The sequence below is a fragment of the Cladophialophora yegresii genome (assembly GCF_000585515.1).
Source record: "Cladophialophora yegresii CBS 114405 chromosome Unknown aczIN-supercont1.1, whole genome shotgun sequence".
Lineage (NCBI taxonomy): Eukaryota > Fungi > Ascomycota > Eurotiomycetes > Chaetothyriales > Herpotrichiellaceae > Cladophialophora > Cladophialophora yegresii.
In genome coordinates, this window is record NW_006913045.1 from 1116753 (window position 1) to 1131581 (window position 14829).

General features: G+C 54.3%; 7 protein-coding genes across 7 annotated transcripts; 2 read left to right on the forward strand and 5 right to left on the reverse strand.

Annotated features, from left to right (window-relative positions):
- Positions 1-375: 375 nt before the first annotated feature.
- A1O7_00403 (uncharacterized protein) lies at positions 376-2685 on the reverse strand (the record flags this gene model as incomplete). The annotated part of the gene is made up of 2 exons (XM_007754444.1): positions 376-1099; positions 1166-2685. The coding sequence occupies 2 exons, from the start codon at positions 2683-2685 to the stop codon at positions 376-378; spliced, it is 2244 nt and encodes a 747-aa protein (XP_007752634.1).
- Positions 2686-3630: 945 nt separating this feature from the next.
- Positions 3631-4429, forward strand: A1O7_00404 (uncharacterized protein; the record flags this gene model as incomplete). Its single annotated transcript, XM_007754445.1, has 3 exons — positions 3631-3759; positions 3837-3923; positions 3980-4429. The coding sequence occupies 3 exons, from the start codon at positions 3631-3633 to the stop codon at positions 4427-4429; spliced, it is 666 nt and encodes a 221-aa protein (XP_007752635.1).
- A 1153-nt stretch (positions 4430-5582) lies between these two features.
- On the reverse strand, positions 5583-8813 carry A1O7_00405 (sulfite reductase (NADPH) flavoprotein alpha-component; the record flags this gene model as incomplete). The annotated part of the gene is made up of 1 exon (XM_007754446.1): positions 5583-8813. One exon carries the CDS (start codon positions 8811-8813, stop codon positions 5583-5585), a length of 3231 nt encoding a protein of 1076 aa, XP_007752636.1.
- A 663-nt stretch (positions 8814-9476) lies between these two features.
- A1O7_00406 (uncharacterized protein) lies at positions 9477-10184 on the forward strand (the record flags this gene model as incomplete). The annotated part of the gene is made up of 1 exon (XM_007754447.1): positions 9477-10184. The coding sequence occupies one exon, from the start codon at positions 9477-9479 to the stop codon at positions 10182-10184; it is 708 nt and encodes a 235-aa protein (XP_007752637.1).
- Positions 10185-10454: 270 nt separating this feature from the next.
- A1O7_00407 (uncharacterized protein) lies at positions 10455-10871 on the reverse strand (the record flags this gene model as incomplete). The annotated part of the gene is made up of 1 exon (XM_007754448.1): positions 10455-10871. The coding sequence occupies one exon, from the start codon at positions 10869-10871 to the stop codon at positions 10455-10457; it is 417 nt and encodes a 138-aa protein (XP_007752638.1).
- Positions 10872-11766: 895 nt separating this feature from the next.
- A1O7_00408 (uncharacterized protein) lies at positions 11767-12147 on the reverse strand (the record flags this gene model as incomplete). The annotated part of the gene is made up of 1 exon (XM_007754449.1): positions 11767-12147. The coding sequence occupies one exon, from the start codon at positions 12145-12147 to the stop codon at positions 11767-11769; it is 381 nt and encodes a 126-aa protein (XP_007752639.1).
- Positions 12148-13159: 1012 nt separating this feature from the next.
- On the reverse strand, positions 13160-14167 carry A1O7_00409 (L-fuculose-phosphate aldolase; the record flags this gene model as incomplete). The annotated part of the gene is made up of 3 exons (XM_007754450.1): positions 13160-13384; positions 13457-13839; positions 13918-14167. The coding sequence occupies 3 exons, from the start codon at positions 14165-14167 to the stop codon at positions 13160-13162; spliced, it is 858 nt and encodes a 285-aa protein (XP_007752640.1).
- Between the last annotated feature and the right edge of the window lie 662 nt (positions 14168-14829).

The following is a 14829-nucleotide window of genomic DNA, read 5'->3' on the forward strand; positions in this document are numbered from 1 at the left end:
GCAGCAAGACAACAAGTCACCAACTCCATCAACCGCCGGTTGTTCACTCGTTGATATAAACGAAACCTTGGGTGAGTCCCTCACGTAGTCAATTTCGTAGCCGAATTGATATAGGTCGAGCTCTGGGTGAATTGTGAGGCCTATCCACTGACTGTTTCTAAATACATGCATGTCAACGTCACGAGCCAGTCTCTTCGCTGGGGACGTGACCTGATAAGGAAGCTCCAAATGCAGCATCTCTCACATGCTGATAATCATAGCGCTCATACCGGCTTACGCTTAAATAGCTTAATATCTTTGCCGACCGAGCATCTGGGCTTGTTCTTGTCTTCTTGCACGTCTTCCATACCCACTTAGACGGGCTCCCTAACTCAACTACCTGATCGCAAACTCCCGTTCTCTCAGACTCCCCGCATCACCACCACCGTATCTCTCCTTGCAGTATCGGCCTAGATAGCCGCTTCCGGCTCGTATGAAGCAGATCTTTTGCTCCGGACTCTCTGTTCCGCCGCTGACACGACGATCAGGGTGGGTGCTAGACTTGGCCTCGTACAATTCATATAGTTTGAGCAGCGGCGATTTTGCCGGTGGATCGGCTGCAAAGTCCGTGTCGTTGAGCATTTTCTCGGTGACAAGGTGCCAAAACGTGGCATTAAGAGGTAACTGAGAAGGCCACTCGATGCCTAGCCCGTGTTTGCTGTCGCCGTCGTCCCGTTGTTGTTCAGTTGAGTCCGAGTCCGAGTCCGGGTCCGAGTCTTCTAAACTGAACCTGACTGAATACGCCTCTCTTGTGTCGTACTCGAATTCCCAAACTGGCTTTGTCCATTTCAGACTGTTGCTCATGTTCGCAATGTATGTCTGCGCGCCCATGATGGAGAAGGTCTTGCTGTCGACCTGGTAGACTCGATAGCCGGAGTTTAGACCTGTCAGAGGGGTGATCGAAGGACCGATGTAAGACACTTGCAGGGGCTTAGCGATGTCAATTTGAGTGGTGTCACGGAGGGTGCGTGGCACGTCTGGGTTGCTGGGATCGGAGACGGAGACCTGCGAGGATGGAAGATAGTCATAGAAGATCTGCAATTGATCTTGGTGCGTGTGTCTGTTCGATGAGAAATGATCAGCTTGTAGCCCTGTACTAGTTCTGGCACCGACGAAAGCCACTTACCCGAAGAAGATTGCTGCAATGGTGGCGGGGGAGAACCTGCGCACTATAGAATAGAACAACGCCGTTGGATTCGGCATTGGCGAGGCGCCATCATACCCGGACAGCACATGAGCAATGATCCAGGCTCGCTGACCTCTCTTCTCGCACGCTGAGAGCTCGTCTGCCAGCCACTTCAGGATGCCGCTGGGATCTGGATTGGTGACGTTCCAATAGTTGAAGATGTTCTCCTTGTACCAGAAATCGGAGTTCAAGGAAATGACACGCAATCCCTGAGATGTGGTGGTGGCATATGCACCGTAGTGGGTGCGCGCAAACTCAGCTTCAGTATCATTGAGCCAGGAGTGGCTGGACCACAAGGTAGACACGAGGTCATAATTCCATTGCATGATATTGCTGCTGCTGTTTGTCGCATCCGGGTCCATGGCATGCGGAGTGTTGAATCCGACGGGTAGTGTGTCGTGGTTTCCAAGTGCTGCATAAATGGGTATGTTATCGCCCAGCATCCGCTTGAAAACTTTGAAAGTAACCTCTTCTTCGTACGAGACATAATCTTGTGAAAGTATATCTTCAGGATCATGCGAAACGATGTCGCCGGTGAAGATGCTGAAAGCCAGATCGTCCATGTCGAAGAAACCAGGCATATTGACGAAAGCTGAAAGGGCCAGGTCAGCAGGCGAGTCGCACAGAAAGGATCCGAATCTCGAGGCTGGGATCGAAGGGTTGCGAGAATCAGTGGATAGCTCGGTGTTGACCGAGTATGGCCGGCAGCACATGTAGTTTGAACAATTGCCTTCAGATCCGATGTCATATCGGGGGTCAAGGTGCCAGTCTGAGAGGTGAAGCACATTGAATGTCTGAGCGGAAGGTTCCGGGGCGATATTGGCTGACTCTGGCTTTGGAGTGAAGTACAAGTCTTCGTCGATCAGGATCGGAGCTTCCTCTGTGCAGAGATTATAGTTGACGGAGCAGAAGTGGTGCATATCCCCCGTTGCCAGGGACATCTTCGAGAAGAGTTGTGCCAGGTAAGGGCCAAATCCTCCGACTCCGCTGAAGTGCGATTCACAAGACGCTGACCTGAGCTTGGCCTTGATCTGGGGAAGAGCATTGCATGCTTTGATGAGTACGCTTGTAAAGACCGAGACGGGCTGGGTAATGGCAGCAACATGGAGCACTTGGCCCGCGGCGACGCATTTCGAGCATATATCTGGGTAGTACGGAGTCTCAACAATGGAGAGCAGTTCATCCACAACCGACGCCTCGATTGCTTGTCCACTCAGAGGGGTTATGGGCTCGGGTATCGGGGACTTCTTGTCATACGAAGGGACTGGGCCTGTGCCATTGTAATAGAGCTTGATCAGGTCGTTTCCGATGGTGTTCGTGAGCTCTGGATTTAACGCTTCCGGTAGGCCAGTCAACGGGGCTTGGGCGTTGGCATTGCCGGCGAAGGCTGCTGTCACCAGCGACGTGTGTTTGAGAATGGCCCAGTAGCCGACGAGCGCTCCGAAGAATGAAAGAAGCATGAAGAGTGCGGAGGGTAAGCTGGCACCGAATGGTTGTAGCATTGGTCAGTGATTTGTGTCTCCTGGTGGCTGTCGAAACCGGTTCTATCTGAAGCCCACAAGCTCCATATGTCAACCGACCATTGGGCGTAGCAGCCGTGATACCATGATCTTGGGTATAGAGCTGTCAAGGAGTTTTACCATCAGATTCATGAACCGATAGCGACGGCGCCGCCGACTAAGATGAGATCATTCTCGATATGGACGGCGGGAGTCCGGCGAATATTCGGTTGGTTGGGCTCGCCAAGGAGGCTGCTTGGTTCGCCTCAGATCAATTTGAGCACAAAGTCAACATCACCTTCATGCGAGGAGCCTCGTGGTGCTACTCCAAGCAGCTCTCACCACGAGAAGGATCATGGTGCCGTCTCAAGGGACGAATCCTCTCTTGTGGTCAGATCACAAATACCCTTCCCGACATGATGGTGACCGCCACTTCCTGTGGCCTGTCGCCACCAATGCCGCATCTTCTCCTTGAAGTTCTGTAGCTGACGGCTGGATGAGTTGAACCTGTCGCGGCATGGGGAAGCACATGGCGCCTTTTGGAGGAAAGACAGGCCTCAACAAGCTATTCAGGAGAGAGGAACTTGAGCTGATCGATGCAATATCTGGGATTGCGACTACTCATTGTCCTTAATCATAAAACAAGGATGCTGGGTTGGACGTGTGTCGCTCCTGCTCTTTCCAGGACGGTGCCATCTCTTCGCCCTTTCCTGGCTTCTTTCGAGGCAAGAATGACGTTTGCGAGCTTCCCGACTGCTTTTATATTCACCTGATTCCCATCTCAGGTCTGCTGCTTTCCTCCTTCTCCTCTACGTTCAAATCGAAGCACGACTTAAACAACCCAGCTTCTATACTTCTTCAGCTTGACCTGCCAGCCGAACCTCATCGAAGATCAAACCTACCGCCATGCATTTCTCAGGCTGCATTGCAGTCTTGCTGCTGCCACTTCTGAAATTGGCTTGCCTGGTCAACTGCCTCCCTTCCCCAACCGGATCTTCAGAGAGTGGCCAGTCCTGCGCCAACACCACGGACACGGTGAGCGATCTCTTCCACTTGTCACACGGATCTCAAGATTTGGAAGATTCACCTACTGACACTTTGCCCTCACTTAGTTTGATGAGGCTGGCATCGTTCTAGTTCCTCAGCTCACACCAGTCGGCATGTATCATGGACACACATACAGCGGATTTGGCACCTCGGTGGGTTCCCCGTTGCCCTTGTCAATTGTTTCAGTCTGGCTAATAGTAGCGTCCAGTCAGAAAGCTTGCTGCTGGGCACCGTCAATGGAGTCACCCCAAAGTCGTCACCAAATGTGGCCTCTAGCACCATCGTGAACGATCTCATCCAGGCTGGCCAGCTCACTCTCCAGCCCTTCGGCAACATTACCGCCTCTCCCTCCAAGTATTTTGACATCTACTCCGGTTGGCTCGCATGTGTCCTCATGAACGGAATTCCGCAGGCGCCAGCCGTGCCATCGGGATGTACTGTGACCGTGACGGGTGTCGGCAAGGATAACAATGTCGTTCCGGCGTATACCGTCTCATTCTCGCCCACAAACCTTTTAGCCACCTCTATGGTCTTCTTCCAGTTGCCAGACACTTTCAGAAACCTCATCAGTGTCACATTCGGGATAGCAACTTCAACTGTGTCCCCGGAACTTACCGTCTTGCTCCTCGACAATCTCAGTGTGTGCAGCTATTCCTGACATGCAGGCTTGCATCTAGCCGGGATGCCTTGATCCAGCAGTCGCTCTTTTCCTGTATGGGTCGTAGCCTGTCGGTATCTCTTTAGATGGCTACAGTCTATCCCAACAATGGCCCCCTGCCGCGGGTTGCAAGAGAGAGTTTCGGAGATATGGTGTCGGCGGAACTGGCGGCGAATATATTCGTTAGGGTATATTCACTAGAGTATGTGTGGTGCATTACACTCTCTTCACATCTGCACGAGACGAAGCTCCTGCATTAGATCTAGAAGCATAAGGATTCATTCTCATCTCCATAGACAACGGATGTGGTACGGAGGCTAACACTTGGTATTCTCTGAGATTTCATCTCCTACGTAAGAAGACCCTTCCTCACCACTCGCGCCACTTTCATTGAAAGCGAGAGCAACCCGCTTGGGATCGGAACTCTGCCCTCAATCATTAGGGCCGACAGTGCTCCCATTGGCGAGATCGCCGCTGAAAAACACTACGAGGACTGCCGCATATGCGGCGCGCGAGCCAAAGACTTCTGCTCTCCTTGCGTTCGTGACACGAGCAACGGTGCCAGCGAACAAACACGTGAACAATCAACCAGTCCAAGCGTCAACACTGGCTGGCTGGACAACATGTAGTAGAGCACATATAAGGGTAGGAAGAGAAGGAGAGCCGAGAAGCCTGTCGTGATGAACGAAGCCGCAAAGTCGATCCGCTCGATTGAGTAGTGGCGTACTCCTGGCGAGGATAGGTGTGTTAGACCATGACAAAGGAGCCCGATTGCAACATTAGAGTGGCCACCTGAGACCTTGGTGCGTCCTGTATAGCCTGTGTGCCCGTCTCGACCTCTTCCCGGTCGTGACATGGAGACCGACATTGCAGACACGACGAGTTTTACTTTTTCTGGCATGATTACCTGCCGCGATAACGTGATCATGCGGATACAGCGGGACGACAGGCAGAGGGACGAGCCCAAGACGAAACCACTTGTCTGCCAGACGACTTGAGTCTCTAAAGGGGTAGAAATGTTAGACTGTTCAGGCGCGTCTATTCTATCATGCATGGTCATCGAAACCCAAAGAATCGCGCAATATCTTCAACCATGCAAGCCCATTACTTTTCCCGTTTTATACATCCGAGGTCTTCCTTCGCTCAATGGAGCTCAGTACACCTCCAGAACATAGCGGCCCTCGTCCTTCAGCTTCATGATCTCTCTGGCGGTGTCGACCTTCTTGGTGACGCCCTTGGCCTTCGCATCCCGGGCGATCGCCTCCTCGAGCACGTTCGTCACGTCCGGCACGGGCCACGTGGGTCCACACAGGTAAAACGCCCCGTCCTCCTGGATGTACGCCTTGACGATGCTGTCGAGCGTCTGCCGCATGCGGTCCTGGATGTAGATCTTCTGCGGCTGGTCGCGGGAGAAGGCGCGGCCGAGCAGCGTGATCACCCCAGCGGCCTGGTAGGCCTCCCACTCCTCGCCGTAGCAGTACTCCTCGCGCTGGTGCCGCGAGCCCATGTACAGGAGCACGGACCCAATCTCCTTGCCCTGCGCCTTCTCCAAGGCGCGATGCTGCACGAAGGCGCGGAAGGGTGCCAACCCGGTACCCAGTCCGGCCATGATGATCGGCTGGGTGGAGAGGGGCGGCAGCTTCATGACCGAGGGTTTCACGCTGACGGTCACGGACGCGCCGACGCGCAGGTCGCTCAGGTACTTTGTGGCCTGGCCGAACCGGTCGCGGCCCTTGGGGTCCGTCCAGTTGACCACCACGACCATGAGCGCCACGGAGGTGGGCGTGACGGCCTGGCACGACGCAATGGAATACTCGCGCCGCTTCATGGGCGCGACGATGCGCACGATGTCGTGGAAGTTAGGGTGCGCCGAGGGAAATTCCAGCAGGACGTCCGCATAGGTGACGGTGTCGACTTCGGCGCGGCGTTGGAATTCCTTGAACCCCTCGGGTCCGGCCAACGTCAGAAGGTTTTTCCTTTCTGTCTCGTCGTCCGCGAACGCCGCGAGATCCTCGTAGAATTTCTTGCCCGGGCGGCCGAAGATGTCCACGTTCTGCATGAGCGATTGGTAGATCGTGCGGTTCTCGAAAATGTCTGGGTTGTCGCGCGATTGGACCTCCACCACGTCGTCCTCGTTCAGGCCGTACCATCTGATAAAGTCCATGACGTGGTCGTGGTTGTTCTCTGCGTGGATGCCTAGCGCCTCGCCAATGTCGTACTTCAAGCCCGAGTCGCCGAGGTCGAATTCGATGTGGAAGATGTTGCGGTCGTAGGTCAGCGGGGTGAGGCGCCGGTTTTCCTTGACATGCACGGTGTAAGTCTTTGTGGAGAGGTCCGGTCGCAATTGCGAGGAGCTGTTGTATGCTTCTTTAAACAGGAGACCCTTTGCGGCCTTTTGCCAGCTGCGCAAGACCGAGGGTGGTTCTTCGACTTCGGACTTGTCGAAGTTGGCGAAGCTGTTGGAGGAGATGTTCGTGGGCAAGGCGGACAAGGGCTGCTCGGCTGCCCACTCTGACCATTCTTTGGGAACCTCGATTTGACGGAGCGTTTTCTCCAGATCTGCGGCCACTTGCTCGAGGGTCTCCAGGTCGCTGTTGACCGAGGCAAGTTTCTGCAGACCTGTTTCCTCGGAGCTGCGGAGACCAACGCGGAGGAAGGCGGCCTGAACAATTAGGGATTCGAGGTCGGCGATGTCGGAGGAGAGGGCCGTCCTAGATGGGTCAACCAGGAACAAGCTGATCCCTTTCTCGGCGATACCCTTTTTGAACGCTGTGGGGAGTTTCTTTTCGACATCCTCGTCCTTGACGCCAGGGAGGAGGAGAATGATGTTGCCGGACTGTTGCACGGATTTCAGGATATCGACCTTCTCCAGAAGCTTGACGTCAACGACCACGGCGGTGTTGGCGTAGGTAATAGGATATGCGGCGTCAAGGGACTTGGTCGACTTGCGAATATCCACCCTGTGAACGCCTCCTTGCATGAGATTATCGTACGTCGTATTGACAGTTACGTTCTGCGCGGATTCGGTGGCCAGTGCCTCTGCCAAGTACGTGGCCACCGATGCGGACGGCGCGTCGTCAATGTTCCAGAAGGAATACCGTTGGACGGAGTTGTCCAAGAAAGTGGTAATACCTTGGTCGTCGGCAGTCTTACCCAACAGCATCTGGAAGGTGGAAGAAATGGAGGACGGCGTCCAGGTCTCGGCGCGAGCATATTTCAACTCCCGTACCTCAGGCGTCTCATGGATCGCAAGCCCGTACGACGCAGCAACAAGCACATCTTCGTACAGTTGGGAGTGGAAACCGGCTTCTTGGACAGCTCGCGCGTCAGGGACCTGACCGAGGACACCAACCACCCTCACACCTTTGGGGATGAGCTTCAAGAAAGCCTCTTCGGCGAAAGGTCGATACAGTCGGACATTGATGGCTCCAACCCTGCTACCGGATTGTGCCAACGCGGTCGCTGCTTGGCCAGCAAGTGAGGACTCGACCGAACCGAAAGTCACCAGGACGACCTCTGGTTGCTCATGGCCGTGATACTCAAAAGGCTTGTAGTCGGTACCCAGCTCATCATTGAGAGCACGCAACGTCTTTAAAGCCTTTCCTTCGGTGCTCAGGTGCTTCCGATCTTCGTCAGAGATAGATTTTAGGATCGAGTTGTATGCTGCACCTAGGCCGGACTTGTCGAGAATGTCAATGACACGGGTAGTGTCTCTGCCGACTCTCAAGCCGTCGTATATGTGCAGCGAGGGGACATCCTGCGCCAGGAGGGTGGCAAGAAGCGACATATGCTGCACTTCGTACGCAGACTGGCTAGCAACCAAGGCAAGACCCAGGTCCTCTGCAGCTGCAAGTGCAGAGACGTAATCTGTCACAAGACCACCATTCTTGTCGCCTTCGTAGTCGAGTGCTGCCACGTGAGCGACAAAGGGATTGCTGACCGAGTAAAGCAGAGAAAGTTGGTCGAGCACGGGTCTCAAGAAGGGGAGCGCCGAAGACGGCGCCAGCAGACCCTGGGGGATATGTCGCTTCTTCAGATCAAAGTCCTTGGAGAACATGTATCCCATGGCTATTGACCCGGCTCCATTGCGAATCTGCATCGACTGGATGTCCGTCGTGTAGCCGTTGACGTTCGCCTCCTGCGTCTTCGCCCATGATTTCGCAGCAGCGTCGAGATCAAATGTTTCTGGAGAGTAGGAGAAGACCTTGTCGGACAAAGAATACACGACCTGCTGGACGAGCGTCTGGGCAGTCACGTAGGTAGGGCCTCCGATGGAGGACAGGGGAGGGGATTGACCGAAGGGGAGGTTCCTTGTTGCACTGGGAGCCACCTTGGTGTTTGCCTCGGGGGCTGGCCCACCAGAAGAGGGCTGTTCGAGACGCATGTTTGTGATAGAGAACAGATACAGAGCAACATCAACAAGCAATGCAAGAAATTGCCTACCTTTTGAATCGGAACGCACACCATATGGACATCCAAAGCCGACTGCCGACCGACTGCCAATCGGTTTGTGAATCGCGTTATCGGCAGTAGAAATGATGCCTTTCAGAAAAATTTTGGCGGCGGCGACTTCAATCACGCAATTCACGCTAGCAGATCGAAACGCAGGCCCCATGCAACGGTGACCAATGCGGGGTGGCCAGGCTGAGCAAGGCTCAGATGTGCATTTCTCGTGCAACTATCCCATGTTCAGCTTAGCTTGATCCTCGGTCCGGGCGTTGCTTGGTCATTGTTGCTCCGCCCTGTGGCTACATACCTAGGTACGAGTACGAGGTACTCCGTACAGAGTGCTGCAAGAACGAGCATTAAGCAAGGTAGATAGCGAGTTCTGGCTACAAACTATTCGCGAGAACTTCCAGTCCGGCTGTCTGTCAGAAATAAGTGCCTGTTTGTCTCCCTTCAGCAACTACTCCAAGGAGGCCGAATTCCGCCACAGCCTAAGCCGAAAGCCCGGATACTGAGAGCATAAGGACGTGCAAGAGCCACTGCTAAAGAGTCGCAAGCTTCAGGCACCATTACCTAAAACCAAAACCCACCGAGGAGCACTATGTCGAAAGCGCTCGTCCTAGGCAGCACTGGCCTGGTGGGGTCCTTCATTCTATCAACCTTGACGACCGGCCCGTCGTCCCCATTCTCGAGCATCGAGATCATCGCGCGACGTTCTGCTGCAGCAGCCAAAGGTTCCAGCCTTCCCGTCAATGAGTTTATCGAGAAAGACACCACCAAGTGGGCGAGCCACCTGTCATCAACCTCGCCTGCACCATCTGTCATGTTCTCCGGCCTAGCAACCACTCGCGCTGCTGCAGGCGGCTTCGAGAATCAGTACAAGATAGAGCACGACCTGAACATTGAACTCGCCAAAGCTGCCAAGGCCGCTGGGACAAAGACGTACGTCTTGATCTCCGCAAGCGGCGCAAACGCGCACTCCATGTTCGGCTACGTCAAGATGAAAGGCGAGATCGAGGAACACATCAAGGAAATTGGCTTTGAGCACACGATTATTGTTCAGCCCGGGTTGATCATCGGTCACCGCGAAGAATCTCGGTTTGCTGAAGGCATTGCACAGAGTCTTGCCTCAGCGATTGGTAAGATTCACGGTGGGCTCAAGGATTCATGGGCCCAGGACGCGGATGTCATTGCGAAGGCGGCTGTCTCTGCCGCAATCAAGGTCGAGAAGGGCGAGGTTAAGGATAAAGTGTGGGTGTTGAAGCAGAAGGACATTGTCCAGCTTGGTGCGAAGGGATGGACGACATAATCAGAACAGGAAGATTTGGCAAGCGCTGTGACTTTTGATAATCGTGATGGGATTTTGGACAAGCAAACGGTGTTAGATTCAGGCTCTTTGCGTGGATGTTGTTAGATACCCTTGTCCTGTAAATGCCATTGACATTTGCCTTTCAGAACACGCTCATTCTTATATACAGATTCACGCGGCCTCTTTGCTCCTTCCCACGAATGGTCGGCCGCCTACTCTGGTTAGACGCTTGCGTCTGTCCTGCGCGGTGCTTTCGCCGCTCCATGCTCTTTAGCTGCTGGTGCTTTTCTCCGACCGCTTCGGCTTCGCACCACCCTCTTCCTCTGAGGTGCCCTGACTGATCTCCGGGTTTGCAGGACTTGCATCCAGTGGATTCACCTGATTGTCTTCACCAGCCTTCTCCTTCGCCTCCTGAGGATCTGTGATGTTGGGGTCAAAGGCAGCTTCTTCATTGCCAGCCGATGATTCATCAGTGCCAGACTTGGAGTACTCGTTCGGGTCTCTGTCGATCTTCTCTCGGTCGAGTTGTGCCGCTCGCTGATGGTTGGGGTTTTCTTCCGGGTCTTGGTGCTGAGCAAAGCGTCGGGGTGCCGAAGAGAGGGACCGGAAAGGCGTCCTCGCAGGATAGAGAGGTCGAGCGACTAAAGGGAGACTGCGAGGGAGACGTAGTAGTGATGAGGGCGCCATGATGGAGTTTCTGAAGCTGCGGGCTCAGTAGGCGTTATGAGGATGATGCTCTTGTTCAGGAAGCTATCGAAATTGTGCTGGTATGGTACGAAGTACAATTTGAGTAAGACAATGCTTGCCCTGTGTCTCGAGGGAGGCTTTGAGTGCGAATCCGAACCTTAGAAATCAATGAGCAAAAGACGTCTTCAATTCTACGGCTGGTCAGCTCTCTTCTACTGCAGACTTGTGCGCAGGAAGGTCGTCATCTCACTTGACGGACCTGATGATGCGATGGTGAGCGCCGAACGCTAGGTGACGTCATATCCACACCAAATGGCACAACGACTGTACGAGCGAGGCGAGGTTCCGACGGATTCACGATCCGCTGATCATTATTTTCTGGCTTTCAATTCAGTTCGGATCGACTTTGACAGATCCATGGATCAAACCTCTGGCCGACCAGAGTATCACTGAGCTCGCACAGCCGCTCCGCCAGCTTCGGATCACGCGCCCAGGCAAAAGCCTTTGCGATCTCTGCGTCGGCGAGATAGATCCCATGCCCATCAGTCGTCATTTGCTGGACCCAGGCTGACATCCAATCCAGCTCTCAACGATGTGGCGCACCCCTGATAGAGGTCTACAATAAGGCTCTTGAATTTCTCAGCCGGCGAGGCGAGCACTTCCCGGTCAAGATGGCGACTAAGCTCCGTCAAGATAGCACCTGGATGCAATTGGAAGCTGAGGATACCGTACTTTGCATAGAGCTTCGAGGTAAGTGCCAGTGAGAACAGGACGTTAGCAGTCTTGGATTGTGCATATGGAATTGGAGCATTATACCTATCCTTCGGGTCGACAGTCCGGCCAGTTTGGGCTAGGGCCGCATACAAAGGTTGCTCGGCTTGCGGTAAGCTCTCGTTTATCTTGTCAAAGTCGATGTCTGAAAGCGAACGGGACTGTAGACGGTTCCACGGGACGAGAGATTGATGATTCGCGTGGTTCCCTTGGGGTTTGACTTGGCGGCTGCAAGGATCTTGGGCATGATCAGATTGGTGAAGAGGAAGTGGCCAATATGGTTGGTTGCAAATTGCATTTCGATGCCTTCAGGGCTTAGTTGGCGCTCCGGTATCGAAGTAACGGCAGCATTCTTGAACACGAGATCGATTTGCTGGATCTGAGAATTGGACAGAATCGCTGCCGCCGCCTCGCGGACCGACTTTTGAGGATCCAAATCCAGCGAAACGGGAATATAGGTCGCGCTGGGCGACTTGGGCCTGCGTACCTCGATGATTTCCGACATCTTAGAGGGCGTGCGGCTGGCGAGGACGAGCACCTTTGCTTAGAATCTTGACCATCTCGCCGCCTAGGCTGCCTTGCCAGTTCTCCCATCGGATCAGTGTCATTACCCGATTGCGAGCTAACAAACCCCTCTCGAGGACAAAATGCTTCGAAGGATATTCTACTGGGATAGCGAGCTTAAGTTGATGCCAGTGATAAGTAGAGACTTCCCCTGGACGGCTGAAGAGAACATCTCCATGACCGACGTACCCGTCGTCGATCTGTCGAAAACACGTTTCAGGGTTGTCATTTCGTCGACACGTTCCCCGAATGTCTTATTTCGCACGGCAAAGCCAAGATTCCGTGCCTTCAGCTTTGTCGAGTATGTCTTCAGCTGAAGCAGATGCAAGAACAAGTCGACCCGAGCACTCAGTATAGATCACGAAAGCCTTCTATCACGGTTATATGCACAGACTGTCCTAGGTGGAGCCTCGGCAGGTCGGGCAACCCCCAGTCATACCTTTCCTACAAGCAACCATCCCAGCACGCTACATACTCGGACAATACTGGTCATTGACGGTATACGGGTCCGGACTTAGGCCGTATACCTCCGTGAGTACATATGTCCGGGGCGGAGCAAGCCTTCTGTCCTAACCAAATGTCATCTTCTTGCATGGAATTCACAATCAAGCAAGTTGTCTGGACAAGGTGTATTTCAGGCCCGGCGAGTGGCCGGCGGGGTCCTCGACTACCGTCTCGGAAGCGTTACACATAAGGACGACGTCCGCCCGACTGGACGGAGGTTGAGATCAGATCTTACCGGATATGAAGAAACAGGACATAGAAGAGGAATCATTCTGACTTGAACGGGAACGGAACAGGTACTCTCTCAAAAATGTTCCCACACCGTGCACAGCTGACTCGAGTCGAGTCTAATCGGCAATGCAATGCACTTACCGCTACAGAACTGCTTCCCTTCCCTCATGCTTTCTCCCATGTAACTATACACACGTACCTCATACGCGGCATCGTAATCACTTCAAGAAGTTCCCATTCGTCTTGGCCAGCTGCTCGTCATAGTACGGCTGGAACGCGAGCCATCCCTTCTCGTCCGTGCCCACCTGGCTATACGAGAACTTGGCCTCCTCGTCCGAGATGAGCTTGATCTTGTGTCCGCTGCCCGCGCTAGCCGCATCAGCGAGCAACTGCGCATGGCAAGTCTTGTCCAGCGAAATGAACCAGAAGGCAGCAGAGTCGACCTAGACAACGAAAACCGAGTTAGCAAAACACTTCGACAGCGAGCCATAACATGAGCAGAAAGAGAGACAGACCGTCTTGCCGACCGTCAACAGCCCATGGTTCTGCAAGATGACGGCCTTCCCGTCCCCCAGCGCCTTGGCGATCCTTTTACCCTCCTCGCGATCCAAAACCACGCCCCCAAAGTTATCGTACACGGCATGACTCTTCCAAAACCGCAGCGAATCCTGCGTCATCATGTCGAGTTCCCGACCAAAGGCACTAAACGCCTTGCCGTACACGCTGTGCGCATGGCACGCGGCGTCGACGTCGGGCCTGGCCTTGTGGATTTCAGAGTGAATCGCGAAGGCCGCGGCGTTGATGGGCTCCTCGCCCTCGACGACCTGGCCGTCTTCATTCACGAGGATCAGGTCGCTGACGCTGATCTGGGAAAAGTGTTGCGAGAGGGGATTGAGCCCTGTGAGCGCCAACGCCAACGGTCAGCCAGTCGTGCATGCACGCACGCACGACGCGGGAGAAAACCGGCCAGACTCACAAAAATGGTCCGTCAGAATCGGATCCCGCACCGAGATATGCCCCGCCACGCCTTCGTCGAAGCCTCGCTCCGCGAAGACTCGGAACGCCGCGGCGAGGTGCTGTTTTCTGTACAGTCGCTCCTCCTCCAGGGACTGGAACTTGGGGTATGCCCGGATCCGGAGTTTCTTGCCAGACGTCGTCGTGCCCAGGGCCCCAACAGCGACGTTGGAGGGGGTTGACGAGTCGTACACGTCGAGTGCCGGTGCCATGGTTGTCCTGGGGACCGTAGCGTAGCGTAGCGTAGCGTAGCAGTTATACTTTCACTCACACACGTGTGCGTGCGCTCAGGATGGTCGTAAGAGGCGCACTTCTCGGTGGCGAATGATGGAGTGTAGTGCAATGTGGAGTGTAGTGCAATGTCTCGGCTAAGTCCTTCGACGTGCCGATTCCGTTTGTACCTACGGAGTAATCAATTCAGGTACTCCGTACTGTATATGAATTCGTCCGGGCCGTCGATAGCGTTCACCTCACTGCCACGCGTCGACTGAGTACTTGCCACGATGGATACTGATGGGACGGCAAAAGATAGAAAAGGAAAGACACATGGAAATTGCGCGACGAAGAATTTGTCTCTACCTGTCGATTCGGCATGTCGGCATCGGGGGTGGTTGATCAACCCTCCCTCATGCCTCATCGGCATGCGATGCGGCGGTACTCGTACGGCGTTGATGCGGGGAAGATAGCCCGGTCAGGAGTTCTCCTTCCGACGGAAGCACACAGCCATGTGATTGGGAGCGAAGGGATTCCAGAGCCGGGTATCTTCCCAGCGCGGGGGAATGGAGAGAGGTCGACAAGTCAGCGCGTGAATGGTCGGGAGATAGAAGCTTTCTCCCAAGAGGTCGATCATCGTTTGGACTGCGGCGGAAAGTAT